Source organism: Urocitellus parryii, chromosome 8 (assembly GCF_045843805.1).
Source record: "Urocitellus parryii isolate mUroPar1 chromosome 8, mUroPar1.hap1, whole genome shotgun sequence".
NCBI lineage: Eukaryota > Metazoa > Chordata > Mammalia > Rodentia > Sciuridae > Urocitellus > Urocitellus parryii.
Genome location: NC_135538.1, coordinates 113,312,960 through 113,334,241, shown reverse-complemented (window position 1 = coordinate 113,334,241; position 21,282 = coordinate 113,312,960). Strand labels below are relative to the sequence as shown.

At 46.1% G+C, this 21,282-nt stretch overlaps 1 protein-coding gene across 3 annotated transcripts in view; it reads left to right on the top strand.

Moving 5' to 3' along the window:
• The window catches only part of Tbc1d22b (TBC1 domain family member 22B), a 72,427-nt gene extending 51,453 nt beyond the window's left edge, over nucleotides 1-20,974 (top strand). For 2 of the 3 annotated variants that reach the window (XM_026383715.2, XM_026383714.2), the window contains 5 exons: nucleotides 1,701-1,807; nucleotides 2,280-2,355; nucleotides 4,817-4,944; nucleotides 5,211-5,306; nucleotides 18,939-20,974. In XM_026383715.2, coding sequence (XP_026239500.1) covers nucleotides 1,701-1,807; nucleotides 2,280-2,355; nucleotides 4,817-4,944; nucleotides 5,211-5,306; nucleotides 18,939-19,067 — 536 coding nt within the window. In that variant the 3' untranslated portion in view covers nucleotides 19,068-20,974. Of the gene's footprint in view, nucleotides 1-1,700; nucleotides 1,808-2,279; nucleotides 2,356-4,816; nucleotides 4,945-5,210; nucleotides 5,307-12,804; nucleotides 12,998-18,938 lie in introns of all 3 variants that reach the window. The other variant, XR_003300333.2, reaches the window with a different exon arrangement.
• The last annotated feature ends 308 nt before the right edge of the window (nucleotides 20,975-21,282 follow it).

Sequence of the window (21,282 nt, the reverse complement as noted above, 5' to 3'; positions counted from 1 at the left end):
TACTACTACACCTCTTTGTGGCAGGAAGGGAGAGTTGAATAGGGGCCAGAAGGAAATATCCCAAGGCCTTTCCTTCTTCAGGTTTATTTTATTCTTTTCTTTCTTTCTTTTTGGTTTGTTTATTTGCATTACTGGGGATTGAACCCAGGGGCTTTCTACCACTGAGCTATATCTCTAGCCCTTTTTATTTTTTTTACTTTGTGAGACAGAGTATCACTAAGTTGCTGAGGCTGGCCTTGAACTTGAGATCCTTCTGCCTCAGCCTTCTGAGTCTTTGGAAGAACAAGCTGTGCCACCATGCCCAGTTTCTTCAGGTTTCTTGAGGGTGTCTTACATTTTCCTCACTTGATTCTCAGACCAGACAGCTTCTCAATCCCTATTGCTTACTGTGGGGTTCCTGTGAGAAGCTGATAGATGATCCTATCTAGAGAGGTCCCATGATTAAATAGACTTGGGAAATGCTGGATAAACAAAGTTAAGCAAGTTAACTTAGTGCAGACTTTCATATAACTTCTCAAATCCTGAGGAGAAAGAGTTGTTGATCCCAATGGGATTGGTGTGAGAAATGGCCCATTTGGTGTTGTAATGAGAGCCTCGGAAACTTCCCTGGGATCCATTTGTTCCCCTGACAAGGGGAGGCGAGGGGCAAGTTCCTTGACATCAAGTTTGCCTGGTTCTTCCCTGGTCAGAATGTATGCTGTGATCTTGAGGAACCTCCAAGATATTTTGGGCTGGGCTTGTGGCTCAGTGGTAGAGCACTTGCCTGGCATGTGTGAGGCCCTGGGTTTGATTCTCAGCACCACATATAAACAATAAATAAATAAAGTCCATCAATAACTAATAAAAATATCTTAAAATAAATTAATAAATAAATCTCCAAGATGTTCAATGCAGTGTTTCTCAACTGCTTTTGTCTGTGTAACTCCTTTTTTCTTAAGTATCCTATAGAATTGATGTTTTACAGAACCCCTCTTGGAGAATACCAACTTGGTGGAATTAAATCCTAGAAGCACTCACAGTCTGGGTCCACCCTCCCTCAGGCACATACCTTCACTTCTCAGTGACAGGACCATAGGTTCAGGGCCAGGGTGTAGCTTAGTGGTGAATGTTTACACAAGCTCAAGGCCCTAGGCTCAATCCCCAGTACTGACAAAAATAAAAAGGAGAGAGAGAATGTATATGTGTGTGTGCGCGTGCACACGCACGCACACATGCATGCACATGAACTGGTCTGCCTTATCAGCATTCAGGGATTCCATCCTCAAAATGCACTGTGTGGGCTATCTGATCCCAGCTGTTTTTGCTACGTGTAATTGTGAGAGTGTGCAAAGACAGCTCACATAATTTTTGAAATCAAAGAATTTTCCAGACTGTCTCCAGTGAGCTGGGTATAGCTCATTGAACATGAGACCTGAATTATCACTTTCTAAAGATGAATGAACAAGTGCAGAGGAGGAGAAAGAGTTGTTGATCCCAGTGGGATTGGTGTGAGAAATGGCCTATTCAGTATTGTAATGAAACCCTCAGGACTTCCCTGGGATCCATTTGTCCCCCTGACAAGGGGAGGCAAGGTGCAGTTCCTTGACATCAGGTTAGCCTGGTTCTCCCCTGGTCAGAAGGACCCTGTTGAAGACACTAGACTCTTTCTTTCTTCATTTTTAGAAAAGACCTCTGGACTTTCTTCACCTTTTGTTTTACAGAAGAGGATGTGGAGAACTTTGACGTGACCAATTTGTCTCAGGACATGCTGCGAAGCATTGAAGCTGACAGCTTTTGGTGCATGAGCAAGCTGCTGGATGGGATCCAGGTGAGCTGGTTCTTCCTCTGTGAGGACAGCTAGGTCCAGAGGCTCCTTCAGGCCTTCAGTGCCCTTATTGCTCTTCAGTATCAGACAGGGCTACCTGCCTACCGTGGTTCCTCCTTTATCTCTTTCTGTTAGCTTTGCATCTGTCTAGTGTCCCTGGGAGTCTGAGAAAATCTGTGTGGTGCACGGGTTCTGTCCTCAGAGTAGGCCCCTCCATTCTGCCACACACACACAGTGCCCTGTGGCTGTGCTCACACCCAGCAGGACTTCATCAGGCATTACTCATACTACACTGTTCTGGCAATTCTTTGTTCCCCGAAACACTGTAATCAGCCATTAGCAACAGCATTACAACACTGAACAGGCCATTCCTCACACAATAACTTGTACTTTTTAACGAGTTTCAGTGAACTTGAGGGGCAGGAGCACCACTGTTTGGGGTCCCTGTTCATCCTGGGCTCTGTATCGTCTGCAGGATAACTATACCTTTGCACAACCAGGGATCCAGAAGAAGGTCAAGGCACTGGAAGAGCTCGTCAGCCGGATTGATGGTAGGTCCAAAGGAACAGGAATTCTCTAGCAGTAGCCCGTATGATTCTGACACAAGCCAGAATCCTTGGTCCCTCAGCTCCCTTCCTAGCCCTTCCCCGTAGCTCACTGCTGTCGTCAGCACCAGCACCCTCCCACTTCCCAGCAGGAAGGTAAAGGGAGGCCTCTGCAGGTATCTCAAGTTTTTCTTTTCTCTTCCTTTTCTGTCTCAGTTCTGTCGGTTCTCCTTCAGCAACTCTGTTCTGTCTACCTCTTCTGTATTTCCTAGGCACATCTCTGGTCCAGCTTTCCCAGATTTCCACAGTTTTCTTCTAGAAGGACTTGCCTCCTCCATACTCTTTTTTCAAACCATCTATCACCTATTTGCATTCTTCTAAAGTACTGTTCCAGCGCCTCCTCTTCTACTCAGGATCCTCCTGTGGCTTCCCATTACTGTTGGCTTCAAGCCTTTAGTAGGCTGCCATACACACTTTCTGCAGTGATGTAACTTGGAACTCCCAGGCTTGATGCTGGATCCTCAGGTCTCTTTGAGAACCCAGCAGGCAGGACTTGCTAGAGCTCTCTGGGACCCTTTTGGCCTGGGATTTTGGAGGCACAGCTCAAGAGGATGTCTTTGAGAGGCAGGATTCTTACAAGAGTGGAGTCCCAGCTCTGGCCTGGGGCATGAGATGATAGAACTACAGGGCAATTCAGAAAGCTCAGCTGTTGACTCTTGAGGACCCCAAGGCCAAGGAAAGAACCAGTACGAGATCCCCATAAAACAGAACCTTTAGCATCAGTGAGGTTCTTTGGGATTCTGCCGGTCAGCACACCAACTCATAAACGCCATGCCCCACTTTTGTGCATAACCCAAAATAAAAGCCTCTTTCTTTTTCCACACACAGAAGTTGTGTATCATTCTCTCTCCTTTCCCAACTTCTCTTTTCATGAAAACCTTCCTTGAGGGAGCTGGGGCTGTGGCTCAGTGGTAGAGCGCTTGCCTAGCTCGCGTGAGGCACTGGGTTCAATCCTTAGCATTGCATAAAAACAAATAAAATAAAAGTCCATTGACAACTAAAAAAAATATTTAAAAAGAAAACCTTCCTGATTGGTTCTACTCACTCTTCTCTTCGTCATGACTTAGAGTTTTAGTCTCCCGGCCTTATTTGTTTACTCACCATTTCTCCTGCACAGTGCAGTGGAATGTTTTCCTGTGTCTTATCACCTAACCCAGCTGTTGGCACCCATGCTGGGGCCCAACTGGCAGTGTCTGGCATCGCTCTTCCAGAGCTTAGCATGGGACATGTGCTGCCTTTTCCTGGGTTGCTACGCTGGCTGCCAGAGGCTGAGCAGTTCCAGAGGGCAGAGGCCGTGCTTTCTGCCACTGTCCACTTTTTTTTTCCCCTGCCCTTATAATTGCCTGATGAATTAAGGCCTGGCACTCTAAGATAGTAGCTTTTAAATGTATATGTCTCGTCTCTTTGCATTTTAGAACTATTACTTCCTCATTATAGAAGTTTAAACAATGCAGAAAAACATGTAGTAATTAGAAATCTATCTTCTTCCTTAAATTCTATTCCCCTGAAGTAAGCATGGTTAATAGTTCTTTCAAGAACTGTATCAGGAGCCAGACTTGGTGGCTCATGCCTATAATTCGGGCTACTCAGGAGGTTGAGGCAGGAGGATCATAAGTTGCGAGCCAGCCTGGGCAACTTGTGAGACCCTGTCTCAAAATTTAAAAAAAAAAAAGGTATTAGGAGCTAGGGCTGTAGTTCAGTGGTAGAGCACTTGCCTAGCATCCTCAAGGCCTGGATTCCATCCCCAGAAATGCAAAAAAAGAAAACAATCAAACCAAAACAATCCTAGTAAGCATTATTTGAAGGGATGTCACGTAGAATGGAAACCCGGTTTGTTTTGACTTGTGTCAGAATACCACATTGATCCCAAGGGCTGGGAGTTAGTAGGTGGCTAGATTCTGTTGAAGTTGGTAAAGTGCCTTCTGATAAATCACTCGGTAAATCCGTGGAAGAAGCTGCCCTTGGTGGGTCAGTGAGCCCCTTTCACTGGCAGTGGCACAGTCCCTGCTGGCTAGCCATCTGTCAGGGATGCTGAGGAGGAATTCCTCACTGTTGGGAGAATGGCCAAGGTGACCTCCAAGGTTCTTTTCCATTCTGGCTCCTTCTCTGATGAGTAATAAGATTCAGCAGCCAAGTGAACCGTATGTCTCCTGTTCTGTGGCCAGAGCGGCCCCATGCAGGCAGAGGGCACCGAGAGCATCACTTTGGAATGTCAGGCTAGTTCCACGTGCTGGGCTCCCTGAGCTACAGCGTTGCTATGAGAATCAAATAGAATCTAAACGCAAAGAGCCGTCTGATGCCTGTTTGCTCCCCTGTGTCTGGCTCCCCGAGGGAGGGGTGATACAAAATGGAATCTGCCTTTGGGGCTCCTGAGAGCTTTCAGGGCCCACGATGCTTCCTGTTTCAGAGCAGGTGCATAATCACTTCAGGAGGTACGAGGTTGAATACCTACAGTTTGCCTTTCGGTGGATGAATAATCTGCTCATGCGGGAGCTTCCTCTTCGCTGCACCATCCGCTTGTGGGACACGTACCAGGTATGAAGAGACCCCTGCCGCTCTGTGCCAGGCAGTCCCTGAGGTGCCCAGCTTCCTGCCCTGTGAGGAGTGCCCAGAAATTCCCATCACCTCCTACCTCTGTGTCTGCCTTGGCCTCAAGAGCAGGGCCCTTGCTAAGTCTTCTCAGCCTCTGGGTGCCCTGCCATGCAAGTGATGTCCTGCTGCTTCTGCAGCTTCCAGAAGGGTTGGAACTAAGAGGACCACAGCTGGCTCCTTGTCAGGACTGTCTCTGTTTTCCTTCCCAGTCTGAACCAGAAGGGTTCTCCCACTTTCATCTCTATGTGTGTGCGGCCTTCTTGATCAAGTGGAGGAAGGAGATCTTGGACGAGGAGGACTTTCAGGTGAGTGGCCAGGAGTCAGCCCTCAATGGCTGTAAAACAGTTGGTGCCATAGCAAGTACCTGGGGTGGGGATTGGAAGGGAGAAAGGATGCTCAGGAGAGAGTGCCCGAGTGGCAGGAAGTCAGTGGAGTCCAGAGGCCTTGGGTCTGAAAAGGATCTTTGTGTCAGAAAGGCTGCAGAGTAGCTGCAGACTAGCTGGACAGCCTAACGTCTTTCATCCATTCATTGACGAGCATTTATTGAAAGCCTGCCATGCTAGATACCTTCGGCAGTGTAGGATATACTGGGAAATGAAACAAAGGCCTCTGTTCTCATGGAGCCTAAATATTAGTTGATGGGAGACACACAATAAAAGCATAGTAAATAGTAAATTTTTAAAAAATGTTAGAAGAGGCTGGGCACAATGGCACATGCCTATAATCCCAGAAGCTCAGGAGGCTGAGGCTGGAGGATCGTGAGTTCAAAGCTGGGTTCAGCAATGGCGAGGCGCTAAGCAACTCAGTGAGACTCTGTTTCTAAATAAAATACAAAATACGGATGGGGATGTGGCTCAGTGGTCAAGCACCCATGAATTCAATCCCTAGTACCCAAAAATAGATGGGAATAAAAAATATATATTCTCTCTTTCTCTCTCTTTTTTTTTTTTTTTTTTTGGTAGTAGAGTTTGAACCCAGGGGTGCTTAGCCACTGAGCTACTTCCCCAGCATTTTTTATTTTTTATTTTGAGGCAGGGTCTCCTAAGTTGCTGAGGCAGCCCTTGAACTTATATGTTTCTCCTGCCTCAGCCTCCTGAGTCTCTGGGATTACAGGTGTGCACTCAGCCAAGCTGCAATTTCAAATAAAGTAGTCAGGATAAGCTCTCTGAGGGATGGCATTTGAGCAAGGTGAGAGGAGGGTGAGAGAGCGAGCCATGTGGGTTTCTGGAAGAATTGGAGCAGAGGGAAAAGCCGGAGCAAAGGCCCCAAGACAGCAGCACAGCTGGGCTGTGGAAGAATCACGATGGTGACCAACGAGGCCTGGAGCAGTGATCCCAGAGAAGAGCAGGAAGAGAGAGGGCAGAGAAGTCACAGGGACCCAGACACAGGACTCGGAGCCACGGCCAAGACTCTGGCTTTCACTTTGAGTGGAAGGGAAGCCACAGGAGGGTCTTGATCAGAGGAGGGACATGATCTGACTGGTAACCTTGGAAGAATCACCCTGCTTTTTTGTGACCTGTAGGTGTGCATGGGGTGGAAGAGGCAGCCAGGATGCTGCCGTCGTTCTCCAAGGAGATATGAGAGTGGCTTGGACCTGGGTGGTGACGGTAGGGTGTGAGAAGTTCCCAGGTCTGGGGTCTCAGGCTTTTCCAATGAATTGTGTTAGAGCGTGAGTGGCAGAAGGGCGTTCGCAGTGTGTGGAGAAGGTGAAGGGGAAGCAGGTTAATGGGGAAGGAGTCTGGAATTCAGTACTGAGCGTGTTGAATTTCAAATGCATTGGGTATCCAAGGGACATTGTGAGTCGCAAGTCTGAAAGAGAGGGGTCTCAACTGGATGCATAGTTTAGGAGCCTTTGCTAGAAGCTGCTTAAGGCCAGGACACTGGGTGAGATCCCTGAGGAAGCAAGTGTGAGCCCTGGCACACCTACAAGAAGAGGTCAGGGAGGAGAGACAGACAGACAAAGGAGACCGAGAGTGGATGCCCTGTGAGAGGACAGTGTCCTGATGGCCTAGGCGGGGACATGTTGAGTCCCTCTGAAGAAAACTCCAGAAGGGCCTAATCTAGGTGTGGAACTCCAGGGGAGAGGAAATGTGGAGTGAGGAGAGAGGTGGCCAGGCTGTGCCATCTGAGGGAGTGCAGCCTGGAGGTTGTTCCTGGTCACCATCTGGTGGGAGGGACATTTGTTTCTATGCTGTGTTCATTTCTGAACTGAGGGGGTTTGTCTGTCTTTAATGGGCATATAGTTCTTTTAAAACTGGGGGAAGGGGGTAACGGGTGGGGAGAAGCTGAATGTGTTTCTGAGTCCAGCCAGCGGCGTAGTTGTCGCCAAGAGCATCAGCATCTCCGTGTGACCCCTGAGCAGTCAGCCCTGTAATTGGTGTTAGGTGGTGAAAGAACAGATGTCTGTTCTGTAGGGAGATGGGGAGACAGGTTCAGCCTGCCCACGGAGGGCTTTGGAGAACAAGGAGAGCAGATGAGCTGACTTCCCTGAGTGGGTGCTGGCTGAGGTGCCAAGGCTGCAGACCGCTGATTAAGAACCTGGCTTCTGCCAACAAGCAGCATATGTGACATCCCAGGATAAATGAGGACAAGGGGCTGGAATGGTTGTGCGCCGGGGTGAGCTATCAATTTTGATAATGTGGTTGAGGTGCAGTGGGATATTGAGAGCATGAGGTCTAATTTAGTTATCATGAGCCAGGCTCAGAGAGCCTTGTCAGATGTGATCAGAGTGCCCCCCAGATTAGCTTAGAGAGGTGCAGGTGATTCCTGGAATGGCTTTTAGCAATTCACAATGTTGTCATGGAGCAGAGGACAATGCTCTATGACTTTAAGACTGTGTTAGTAACCAGACTTGGTGGTGCATGCCTGTAATCCCAGCAACTTGGGAGGCTGAGGCAGGAGGATGAAAGGTCAAGACCAGCCTCAGCAATTTAGCAAGGCCCTAAGCAACTTAGTGAGGCCCTTTTCCAGGTGTGCCACATTAAGCAAGTCACTTGGCTCTCTATGCCTGTCTTAATGTAAATGATAAGAAGGACTGGGGATGTAGTTCAATGGTAGAGCACCCCTGGGTTCAATGCCCAGTACCAAAACAAAAACAAAAACAGATTGTTGGTCATAGTGACATTCCTTACCATAGAGCGTGTTCAGTTTTCCGATGGGTCTGAGGCCTTTCGGCAGAAACCCACAGACTATCCCTGAGCTTTTTTTGCTTTTTGTCTGCTGCTTTGTTAACGCTTCAGTTGATCCTTCTGTGGTGGTGGGGTGGGGACACTCCCCTCTTTCTTTAGACCAAATAGAATTGGCGATTGAACTGGATAATCTGCAGAGTTCCTTCCACCCCCACAGTTCTTAAGTTCTATGAATACTGAAAAAATGTGCCTGGCTGTTAGGCTAGACAGGTGGTAGCCTTCAGGAGAAAGAATCATGGCAGAAGTGTGGGGAACGAGGGCACAGCGCACTGTGCAAGATCGTGAACGGTTGGACATGACCTTTGCAGAGAAAGGAGACATGTGAATCCCCCCTGCTAAAGGGCTGCTGGTATTAAATCACCACAAAGAAAGCTCCGAGAGTGAATTCAGAGATCACAGACAGCCAGTTTTAGGGCTAAAAGCTCTCATAAGCAACACAAGGAAAAACCAGGTGAAGTGGTTGCTGAAATAAAAATGGGAGTTGTGGCAGTTTCGGGAAACAAGCCACTTGTCACCCCAAAGAGCTGGGAAGAAGAGCTTGGTGTAAGGGAGTTTCAGAGGAAAAACAGCCATCTTGGGGACAATGCAAAATAGGACATGGTCTTTGGAGCCAGACCACGTGGGGTCTAATTCTAGCTCTGCCACTTTTCCGAGTGTGCAACATTTAGCAAGTCACTTAGCTCTCTGTGCCTTGGTTTTTTCCTATCTGTAAAATGGGGATAATAGTACCTGCCTCCTAGGGCTCTTATAAAGATTAACCAAGTTCATGCATGTGAAGCAGTTGGAATAATGTACTTGGCACTTAGCTGTCAAAATAGTGAGCTTATTAGCCAGGCATGGTGGCACATGCCTGTAATCCCAGCAATTCGGAAGGCTGAGGCAGGAGAATCACAAGTTCTAGGCCAACCTTAGCAATTTAGTGAGACCCTGTCTCAAAAATAAAAAATAAAATGAGTAGAAAATGTAGCTGAGTGGTAGTCCCGTCCCTGGGTTTAATCCCCAGAACCCAGTACCACACACACCAAAAAAAAAAAAAAAAAAAAAAAACTCAGCAGTTTTGTTATTAATATTATCTACCTGGAGGATGGCAAGTTTGAAGCCACCCAGGGCCTGTTTCAAAATAAAATAAATCACAAAAAGGGCTAGGGATGTAACATGGTTGTAGGTAGAATGCTTGTTTAGCACGTGTGAGCCCTGGTCAATCCCCAGTATCAAGGTGGTAGGCCAGACACCCAAGTTTCCAACATAATGAGTCACCATGCTGGGCTCATCCTTGGTGAAACTACCAAACTGGATGAGCAAACTGGACTGGAGAGGAGGCATCAGCATACACAGGAGCAAAGGGCAGGGTCCCAGCTGTGGTGAGAATCCCCAGGAGGAAAGGCATCTGCTTCTTTCCCTCTGGCCAAGCAGCTGCCTACCTGAGGGAGGGACCAAACCTGACAAAGGAGCATCACATTAAGAGGTTTCCTTCCTGAGAGCCCTTAGCAAGGGAATCTGAGGCATGTCACAGGCACTTTGTGGGTAGAATGACCAGTCCTCAGGGACTCTGGGCTGCTTGAAATGAGAACTTTCGACAGGGCTGGGCCAAGCCTCTTTTGTACTAGGAGGGAGCCCTTTGCAATTATGTCCTTCGTCTGGGCTGGTATAATAGAATAATGCTAATGATGTTAGGTTGAATCATATGCAATTGCTGTTATAAGAGAGAATATTTGAATATCCACAATTTCATATGGTTCCATATAGTAAGAGCTAATTCTTAGCACTTTTTTTAAATATTTATTTTTTAGTTGTAGTTGGGCACAATATCTTTATTTTATTTATTTATTTTTAAGTGGTGCTGAGGATCAACCCAGGGCCTCACACATGCTAGGCAAGCACTCTACTACTGAGCCCCAGCCCCAGCCCATTAGCACTTTTAATGTATAGGCACTATCCTAAATGTTGACCTTTGTTAATTCATTTAATCCTTGGAACAAAATACCTGGTGGTCTATAACTAGTACCCCAACTGTTACAAATGGGGAAAATGTGTCACCACAAGTAATTAGGTGAAGGTCACTGGGAGAGTGAGTGGTGGAGACCTGTGAACCACTGTGCCTGCTGCCACTCTTCCTGGGGCCTGGCTACATGCTCACAGATAGGGCCTGCTTACTCCCCCCCACCCCCGCACTCCCCCATCTGCCTCCTCCCATCTCCTTGGCAGTTGCTAGCAGACTCTCCTCACAATGAAGTGTTGAACACAAAACTCGGTTCTTTTAAACCTGAAAAAGAATTCCTCCAAGGTCCTCCTTGTCCTATTCTGGCTTCTGGGTTTTTCTTCTTCCACTTTCAGAGGACCTGTGATTCCTGCTGCCCTCTCATGCTCTGTGTTCCAGGTATCTGAGTACTACCCCAGTTCTCTGTGGGAGATGGAGGTTGTGAGCGCCAGGCACAGGCAGTCCCTGGAGGTGGACTCTGTCATTGAGCTGAATCCCCAACCACATGCTTCTTTTCTTGTGTGGGAATGCTGAAGAGTAAATTATTAGACTCTTGGTACCAAGTGAGGATCTTGATGTTGTTGGCATTTTGGGTATTCAAGGGGAAAAGGGTGCCTCTAGGATTCAGGACTACCAAGACACAGAACCAGTTGAATGTAGGGATGGTAGCTGTCAAGAGATTGCGTGGTGCTCAGCTTGCGGACTTCTCTCCACAGGAGCAGCAATGGTGGGAGAAGTCCCTGGCTGAAGGGAGGCTGTAGCCACAGTCAAACAAAGACATCTGCGTAGGCCATGAGCACCAGAACTCAACCCCCTGTGCAGGTGTGCACCACCTAGGGGGTGAGGGGGCTTCTCTCACCAGGTGTAAGAACAGAGGGCTGTGAGCCCGGGGACAGGGCTGTGTGTGTCCTGAGGCCAGCATGGTCCTAGAAGCGAAGAGGACTCTTGAGGGAGCTAGGCAAGGACCAAGGTACCTGCCACCCCTACTCCGATTAAAGCCACACCAAGGACAGGCCCTTCTCGTGCATGCCTCTGGCCTGCACCTTGCTAGGTGTCATCTGCCTGAGCGCCAGGTAGAGGACAGGTCCTCACCATTGCAGCCAGCCATGGAAAGGTATGTCCTAGCAGAGGAATAGCCGGACATAAGACCCTGTAGGAGTGAAAGTTTGAGGTGTTGGGGGAGAGTTTTTATTCATGACCCATTCACAGAGCACGCCATTGAGGCAGATGGCAGACAGGGGGCTCTGGTTTGGGGAAGACTTTCCAAAGCAAGTTGATGTGAAACCCAGGACAGGAGTTAAGATGAGTTCTCTGTGAGGGAACGAGAGGCAGGTCCTCTAGATCAGAGCAGCAGCACGGAGTACACCAAACACAGAGGAGCTGCTGGGAGGGGGGGAGCACCTCCAAGGGAAAAAATCAGCAGAGAGCACCAGTTACACTGAGCTGTGGGCACGGGGGCACAGCGGGCAAAGGATTCGTACAGGATCACGAAACTCACCAGAAGCCTGCGGACTGTTGTTCTCTGACCTGCTCTCTCTAGGAGGAATATGTGTGAGTCAGAGAGGACAGGCACCCCCAAATACCTGGTCCCTCTGCAGTCTAGGAAGCCATTCTGGGAAAGTACAAGTACGTGGAGCCTACAGACATGTGAGAGCAGGTGCCAACACTTGGACAGCAGAGAAGCACTGCACAGGGGACCAAGGCTTAGGAATCAAAGTTCCTTTAAATATATAAAAAGGGAACCCACAAGGGAGTCATGTAACCATGCAGTGACTCTGCACCACCGAATTGAAGCATTCTTTGTTCTTTCTTTACTGGAGAGTCTTGGAGAGAGTCCTGTTGTGAAGGAGGAGACAGGTCAGAGTTATTAAGTGAAATAGTGCAAGCCCAGGGTGCTCCAGGCCTCCAAGGACGGACTAAAAGTAAATAGATTCCTTGAACCAGATGGCACCACCCATGACTTCTGGGTGTGGTTGTGGAATTGGGTGCAGGTCCTGTCTTTACAGACATTTGGTGAATTGCCAGTTTGAATCCTGCCTGTAAGAAGGGTTTGGAGGGAACCCAGAATTGAAGCTCCACTAAAAAAAAAAAAAAAAAAAAAAAAAAAACTGGTATGAGAAAGGGAATGACTCCTAAACATGGAAACAAAAATTCTATATAGCTTTCTGTAAGGTGGAAAAGATGCCAAATGCACTAGGTGCTTTGGTACCTGAGAAACCAATGGATACAAATTTGACTCTCAAAGTTTATAGGCAAGGACATGATTTTGAAACATTATATTGGGACCAGGGGAAATATTTTGTTACCTCACTGATTCTCAGAATAGGAGAGATTTGTTTTAAAGTACTTACTTGACTAGGAAAGTATTTTTACACGCCTGAATACACTTTACAATTGCAAATAATGTTCCAATATTGCAAAGTGATTCTGCATACAATATCTTATTTAATAGTCTAATTTTATGCCACCTTTTAAATTCTTTAGCTGTTAATTATTACACATTCTATCTTTGGTTGTGCTGAGCCCTTATCACTGAGTGAAATTAGTCGACTCCGAGATTTCCTTCCAGCAGCTTCTCCTATGACTTGTTTTCTTTTTGTTCCTTTTTCTTTATGCCTCACTTCTTTCTCCCCCCAGGGCTGGCAGCGCGTGGTATAGAAATGAGCGCAAGCTCTTGAGCCAGATTGTCTGGTTTAATCCCAGCCCAGCACTGCTCTGTAACCTTGGGCAAGTTCCTTAACCTCTGTGAGGGTTTCCTCTTCTGTAAAATGGATATAATCTGTATCTCATGGAGTTGATGTGAGGATTGGTGAGTTAGTACAAAGTACAGGTAAGCATTCAGAGCCAGTCTGGTATGGAGTACATCTCGGTAGGTGGTCACTGCCAGTCTAATTAATCTTGTTCTCCCTCTTCCTCCCCAGTTCTTCCTTAAGCATTTGCTAATGAGGTTCCCCTCTGCCTTTCCTTTATCAGAGTTTCTGTTCACTACTTAATAACCTTCTCCTCCTTTAGTCCCTTATCACATGACTCACATTCCTTCTCAGTCACATTGCCTTTTCCTTTGGGTTCTGTGGATTCTCAGCAGATACTGTGCCAGGCCCTTTTCTTCTGTTTCAGCCATGTTTAGGCTTCTTCTGTAAAAGCCAGCTTCCCCCTTTCCATTAATTGAAAACTGCTCTCCATTGCTTGCCCTGCACGCTGCCTTCTCCCGACTGTCTGCCGTCGTATTTCATCTAACAGCATGTCATGCTTAATGCTCCCGTGGAACTGGCTCTGTAACAAATCTCAGCCATTCCCTGTAGTGGCTCTTCTCAACCCCTAGATAAGAGCTCCTGATTTGTGATTAATACCTTTGTCCCCCAGCTATGGTTATTCACCGTGCTATGTCTTTATCCAATGGACAGGGTTTCCCATTTTTGCAGTGCTAGGATGGGCTGCGGTGGGGGTGATGGAGGCTGGGGGTGGGGTACTGCAGTTCCCAGGCATTGACACCAGGTGGCAGAAGGGTTCCTTACAGCTAAGCCTTACTCTTGGAGGAAGTGAGAGGTTAACTTGTCCAGGGGTGGAATTATTTGGAAGCTTCCCAGAAGTTTCTGTTAAGCTTAGAAGAATTAGAAGTTATAGATATCTCCCATCACAGCACAGTATATTCTCTTCTAGAGAGCTTAGCCTTTTGTTGGTTGTTTTTCTGTATCAATTATACAAATTATGTAACCATTATAGAAAAAATTTTAAACTCCAACAAGCCAAAAAAAGATAAAAGAAAAAAAAATGGGTACCTGAAAACTTACCATACAGATGTAGGGATTTCCCATTTAAAATATATTTTAATAGCTACATTATGTATTTTATGTATTTAAAATCATTATTCTGAGAAGGGATCCTTAGGCTTCACCAGACACCCAAAAGTCTAAAGAACAGAAAAGATTAAGATCTCTAGATGAGTCTGCCCAGCTGAGAATAAAAGTAGACTCCCGAGGAGGAGGTTGTCAAAAAGAGATAATACCTTTTCCAGTTTGTGTGGGGATGGGGACACGTTAAGGAAAAGAAATAGGAAACAGGAGAGGAGCCCAAGGGGCCAAGGCCAAGGAATTCATGGGTATCATATTCCAAAGTCATCACCTAGATACACAGGAGGATCACAGGTTCAGGGGTGGCTTGGGCAATTTGGTGAGGCCCTGTCTCAAAATAAAATACAGTGGACTTGGGGCTGGGGATGTGGCTCAAGCGGTAGTGCGCTCGCCTGGCATGCGTGCGGCCCTGGTTCGATCCTCAGCACCACATACCAACAAAGATGTTGTGTCCGCCGAGAACTAAAGAATAAATATTAAAAATTCTCTCTCTCTCTCTCTCTCTCTCTCTCTCTCTCTCTCTCTCTCTCTCTCTCTCTCTCTCTCTCCCTCTCTCACTCTCTCTTTAAAAAAAAAAAAATACAGTGGACCATAAAGCCCAGTGGTAGAGCATCCCTGGGTTCAATTCCCAATACTGTAAAAACAAAAAAGGAAGAAAGAGAATGAGAGCAACCATGGAAGGGAGAGTGTAGACATATAGAAAAGTGTGTAGCCTGATTCTTTTCTCATGTCCTTCCTGTGGGTTCCCCACCATTTTGACTATAGGTTTTGAGTTCTGTTCGCAGCCTTGAGGATCTAAGGGATCATCACAATTAACGAGGTCAATGTGTATATTGGTGATCTATGGAAAACGGTGTGCTCTTGGAGTACATTTTCTGGATGAATATTAGTACCTTTAAAAATTGTTTGTGCCTCTTGTTTTTGTTTTTTTTGTTTTGTTTTGTTTTCAGAACACAGGTGTGCTCTAATACTGAGCACACCTGTGTTCCCCAGTCCCTTTTATTCTTAATACTTTGAGACAGGGCCTCACTAAGTTGCTAAGGGTGCTCACTTCCACCCCCATCAGTACTGGGGATTGAACACAGAGCCTTACACATGTTAGGCAAGCATTCTACCTTTGAGCTATATCCTCAGCCCTGAGGCTGGATTTGAACTTGCCATCCTCCTGCCTTAGCCTCCAGAGTAACTGAAATTACAGACATTTGTGCCTTTTTTAAAAAAAATATCTTTATTTTACATTTATGTGGTGCTGAGAATCGAACCCAGTGCCTCATGCATGCTAGGCGAGTGCTCTACCACTGAGCCACAACCCCAGCCGCCATTTGTGCCTTTTGACACAGTAATTTCATTTCTAGGAATTTAGCCTTTAAAAAAAATCCAAGAGATGGATTTATGTACAAATGTGTTTATTATAATTTTATCATAGTGAAAAACCAGAAATAATTAAATATGAAGATATAAATTATGCTACATTTTACATTATGGAAAATTCTCTGGCTATTGAAAATGTCTAAGGGAATTTTTTTATTTTTTATTTTTTATTTTTATTTTTTTGGTACCAGGGATTGAACCCAGGGATGCTTAACCACTGAGCTACATTCCTAGCCCTTTTTCTATATTTTTTTAAGAGACAGGGTCTCACTAAGTTGCTTAAGGCCTCATTAAGTTGCTGAGGCAGGCTTTGAACTTGCAATTCTGCCTCAGCCTCCCAAGCCACTGGGATTTTAGGCATACACCACTGCACCCGGCTGGGAGTTTTTAATAATAGAGGAAATGCTTATGATTAATGCCAAATAGATTCAAAATTACATATAGAAAATATTTACTATGTAAAATGCTCAGGAAAAGGATTAGAAAGAAGTATGCTAGAATGTTTAAAAATGCCTTCCTCTTGATCATGAAGTTATGAGTAATTTATTTTCTGCCTTTTTATTTTTGACTAAACAAAACTTATACTATATTACATGAAAAAAATGTTTTATCACACATGTAATATATAGACTTTATTTCAAAAGATACAGAAGTATAATTAGAGAAAAGTAAAAGACTTCACTCCCCAAAGGTAACTCTTAAGAGTTCACCACCCAAGTTGTTAAGTACACACACATGTATGTACCGATATGTTGTATTTTCTTTTATCTAAGTGAGATCCTACTATAAATATTTTTTGCAACTTTCTCTTTTATCCATTTAAAAATGTCTTAGATATCTTCCCATGTTAGTCCAGGTAGAACTACTTCATTTGTCATAAACACCACCATTTCTCTTTATCTAACTGTTGCCATAGTGACAGACACTTCTCTCATCATGTGAAGCAATGATGCAGTGTATACCTTTGACCATGAATGTAAATATTTCCCCAGGATGGAGTTGCTAGATCAAAGACCATGTACATTTCTTTTTCTTTTTTCTCCTTTCTTTCTTTCTTTCTTTTTTTTTTTTTTTTGCCATGCAGGAGATCAAATTGACATCCTTGCACAAGCTAGGCAAGTACTTTTCTCCTGAGCTGTAGCCCTAGCCCACACACACACACATTTCACTGTGCTAGTGGTGGTTCTGGAGATTGAACCCAGGACCTCACTCGGGCAAGGCAAGTGTTCTACCACCAAGCGAAATTTCCGGCCCTTTTTCTATTTATTTTATTTTGAGAAATTTACTTTATCTTGAATCACCCAGGCTGGCCTTGAATTTGTGATCTTCCTGTCTTGGCCTCCTAAGTAGCTGGGATGATAGGAAAGCACCATCATGCCAAGCTCAACTGTGGGCATTTCTAATTTGGCTATATACAGCCTATATTTGTTAAGGTGATATGAAATTATCTACTGTCTACTATAACTGATGACCCCAAATAATAGTGACTTAAAACAAGATAGCCATTTACTTTCCTGAACTAACATTCTAAGAGCAGTCCAGGAATAATGCCGTGGTTCCAGAAAGGCAAGGACTCAGGGATCTTCTATTTATTGCCCTGCCATCTTCAACATGTGGCTTTTGTCCTATGGTATAAGATGACTATTTCCAGTTTTTCATTCATACCCATTTTTTTTTTTTTTTAGTTGTAGATGGACACAATATCTTTGTTTCATTTATTTATTTTTGTATGTGGTACTGAGGATCAAACCCCGGGCCTCACACATGTCAGCCAATTAGCTACAAGCCCAGCCCCCATATCCATTTTCTAGGCAGAGAAGAAGCTGAGGGCAGAAGCTAGAAGTTACATGCGGATCATTTCTGCTCCCATCCCAGAATTGGCCGAGACTTGATCATTTTGGCTGCGCATAGCAATGATGTGCCATGGGCAACCATATGCCCAGCTGAACTTCTGTCACTAAAACAAAAAACCTCATGAAAAATATGTAAGATCTTGACACTAAAAACTGTGAAGCACTGGTGGAATATTCAGATTAGCCCAAAGCAGGGTTTTTAGAAGTAAAAATAGTGTGTGGAGGGCCGTGGGCATTCTCTGTTATCTGTTCTCATCGCTCATCTGTTGGCTTACTTGGCTTCTTGTCTTTTCTTTCACTGATCTGTAGATACTCGGTTTTTATTTTATTTTATTATTTATTTATTTATTTATTTATTTTTGAACCTGGGATTGAACCCAGGGGCACTTAACTGCTGAGTCACACCCCCAGCCCTTTTTATATTTTATTTTGAAATGAGGTCTTGATAAGTTGCTTAGGGCCTCACTAAATTGCTGAGACTGACTTCAAACTCGTGATCCTCCAGCTTCATCCTCCCAAGTCACTGGGATTACAAGTGTGCGCCACCATGCTCTGTGGTGCTCCTTATTGATGTGGATATTGACCTTTTTATCTTTCATAGGTGGCATACATATTTTCTCCTAGTTTCTTATATTTTACTTTTATAATTGGAAAAATAAGACTATCCAATTCAGAAAGAGAAAAATAATATGAAGCAGCAGCAACAAACAGCATGGGCAACTAAATTAGAGAGATAACCTAAAATCCCGTTCATTTTATTCTAATATCCTCTTTAATAGGCTGTTTCCGTGGCGCTCTTTGAGAAAACTGGACTTTGAAAGCTGAATAGGATTTAGCTAGATGGAGGAGAAGAGAAAGTGTTCCAGATGAGAGGAAGAGCAGAAACCAGGCCACGGAGGCACACACAAATGTGGCTGGAGGGGACCTGGCTGGGTGAGGGTGGGGTGGTGGACAGAAAGCTGGACAGGTAGGCTGAGGACAGTCTTAGAACAAGGGGACCTCGAGGACAGCAAGGAAACAGTGAGGTTAGGAGAAGGATGTCCAGATGCCATACTGAGAGTGGTCCAAGAGACATCCAGAGACGTGGAGTGGTGGACGCCAAGAAGTTAAGACCTGGGTGGTGGGGTGAGCTTTTTATAGCAGGAGTGCGACCTTCTCCCTAAAGACGAGAAAAAAAGTGGATTCCGTATCTAACAAAGGGGAAGTGGCTGAGCACATTAGGGTGTAGCCTGGATGGTCCGCCAGCTTTGAGACTAACCATTTGTGAAGGCTGGATTGAAAAGCATGAAAATTATAGTTTAAGAAAGGTGATTAAAGTACATATAAAATTGTAATTATGATTACAACTATTTAAAGAAACACATAAGGAAGAAAGAAAAACTGAGACAGAATACCTCCAAAGCAGGAGAGCTATATTTGGATGATGAGTGATTATTTCTCTTAAAAGCTTTTTTGTTATTCTCCATTTATGGTTTTTAAAGAGGTGGGTGTTAGTGGATCAAAGAATCAGCAGAGGCTTTTCAAGGCTTCTTGGGGTGAGCTAGCGGCCAAGGCTGTGTGCAGTTTGGGAGGCTGAAGGTCTGGGGGTGTGGGCCGCAGAAGGAAAGCCCCATCTCAGCCCTGAGTCCTAAGAGGGGTCCTACTGGTTCTGTGGTCTTCAGTGTGAAAGCAATATAAGCCCTTTCTTGCCTTCCAGGGTCTCCTCATGCTGCTACAGAACCTACCTACGATACACTGGGGCAACGAAGAGATCGGGCTGCTTCTGGCCGAGGCGTATAGACTCAAGTACATGTTTGCTGACGCCCCCAATCACTACCGCCGATAGGTGCTGTCTCCCCCTGGGGACCCAGACTGCCCCCATCTCTGATGGCAATCTGATCACTGTGGCCACCATGCGAGCCGTGGACCCCAGCCAGGAGCCACTCCTGCTGTAAAAAGCTCACCCCACCACCCAGGTCTTAACTTCTTGGCGTCCACCACTCCGTGTCTCTGGATGTCTCTTGGACCACTCTCAGTATTCCATGCCATGTGGATGGGCCCAGCTCTGGGAGAGGACAGAAAAGGAGGTACAGGGTTGTCTGCCCCTTTAAAAAAAAATGGACAAAAGAAGGGGAGGCTCAGGGTCTCACTCACATTGTCCCTGCGTGGACCGACTTGGACTGGCTGGACTTTTGCCTCCAGGTCCCAAGTGATACCATCACTTTTTTTTTTTTCTCTCTCTCTCTCTTTAAACAGGAAGAAAACCCCACAGAATCTATTACATGCCTAAGGCATGGAAGTATTAGGCTTTGATACAGTTGCTTTTTGTGACTTAGTTTGATTTGATCATAGGTCAAATATGCCTTATGTTTTCAGAACACTCCAGGCCCCGCCCCCTCCCTGGTTTCCTAATCCTCCTGCCCTCGTCTGAGCCAGTGAAGGGCAGCTGCTTGAGACAGTTCTCAGATGGAGGAGGCACTGATGCTTTTAACTCTGGGAAGAGGCCTACACCCAAGGGCTAGGAATTTTCTTTTACTTTTTCTCACCAGATCCCTGTGTCTGTGCATGTGAGTGTGTGTGTGCACACCTGTCAGCATTTCGTTACATGTCTGAATTGCTGTGTCCAGACTAGCCCCATCAGAACCAGTTGGGAAGGGCCCCCGTGACCAAGTGTACAAGCGTCCTTGAGAATGACCAGGCGGGAAGGGAGAAGGGGCTTTTTACCTCTCCAAACCTTTGTTTCCATGACGACCCACTCCAAGATATTATGTGTAAATTGTGTTATTATGTATATGGGTGAAGATGTACAAATATATGTCCTCTTTGTAGCAGATATGATTTTATATTTATAATGTGCATCAACACGTGAAAGCAATCTAGGTCACTAGCACAGATGAGCTTGCCAGGCTGGTGGCTTCAGCGCCTCCAGGTTGGTTTCGGGGCGCCCTCTCTGAAGGCAGTGGAGCAGGGTCTGCTAGGGCGGCCCGGCCCGCGTCAGTGTCTCAGTGTCTTTGCTCCCCTTTCTTCCCATCCTGGGCCTTTCTGGAACATCTGCCCTGCCCCTCCCCTCTCCCGTGGCAGAGCTTCCCACCCTCACCCCCACCCTCACCCCCGCCCCCACCCCTGGCAGCCTCCTCGAGAAGGGACTGCGAAGGCAGAAGCCCTTTCTCCGTGTTTTTGACCCTTGCCTTTCCCTGGACTCTGGGGAGGGCTTTCGTTTTCCCATGTTTAAGTCAGCGTTGGATTAAGGACAGAAGCTGTGACCAACTGGTCAGTGCCAAGGGAAGGAGTGTCCTGAGCATCCCTGGGTTTAGGGCTCTTCTCAGAGAGCAACATTAGGTGTCCCCTACTGTCACCATCACACCCACACAGCTCATGAGATGTGCGACCCAGTTTTGACTTTTGGTGTTTGGCAGTGGAGAAGTGGAGGGGGGCGGCAAGCTGTCATCCCCTTGGGAAGCCAAGCAGTGTCCCCACGGGGGCCACCCCAGGTCTCTTTGCCAGCAAAGCCCTCCACACACCACCCCCCCACACGTGTGCGAGGTTCTCGTGAGCTGTTTCTCAGGCGTTCTTCCTCCTCCTCTCCCCCTTTGGTGTGCCTCAGCAGCCTCCTTCACAGAGCAGGGGGGCCTCTGCCTCCCTCAACCAGACTAATTACAGAAAGACACTTGTGTTCCCAAGTGGTGGTTTTATTTTTTTAGTTTTTATGTTTGTATGGGAAATTGTGGATAAAGTGAACAAATTGTAAATAAATAGTGTATTTCCTCCTCCATCTGCTGCTTTTTCTCTGGTGGATTCATGTAACCTGGAGCCAAAGGTTCTCCTTTTCCTGGGGTTTTTCTTGCTGATACTCATACATGTGGGGCAGGCCTTCTGGAAGGCAAGCAGGGGCCCAGCTGAAGAGCAGCAGGCATTCTCCCAGGTCGGCAGACACTGGGCACCTGCTCTGTGAAAGGGACTATGGAAACTACAAAAATGAATGACATGGTTCCTAAAGATGACACGTGCCTCCCACGTGCTAAGCACCGGGGCCAGCGCTTTACATGGATTATTTCAGGTGT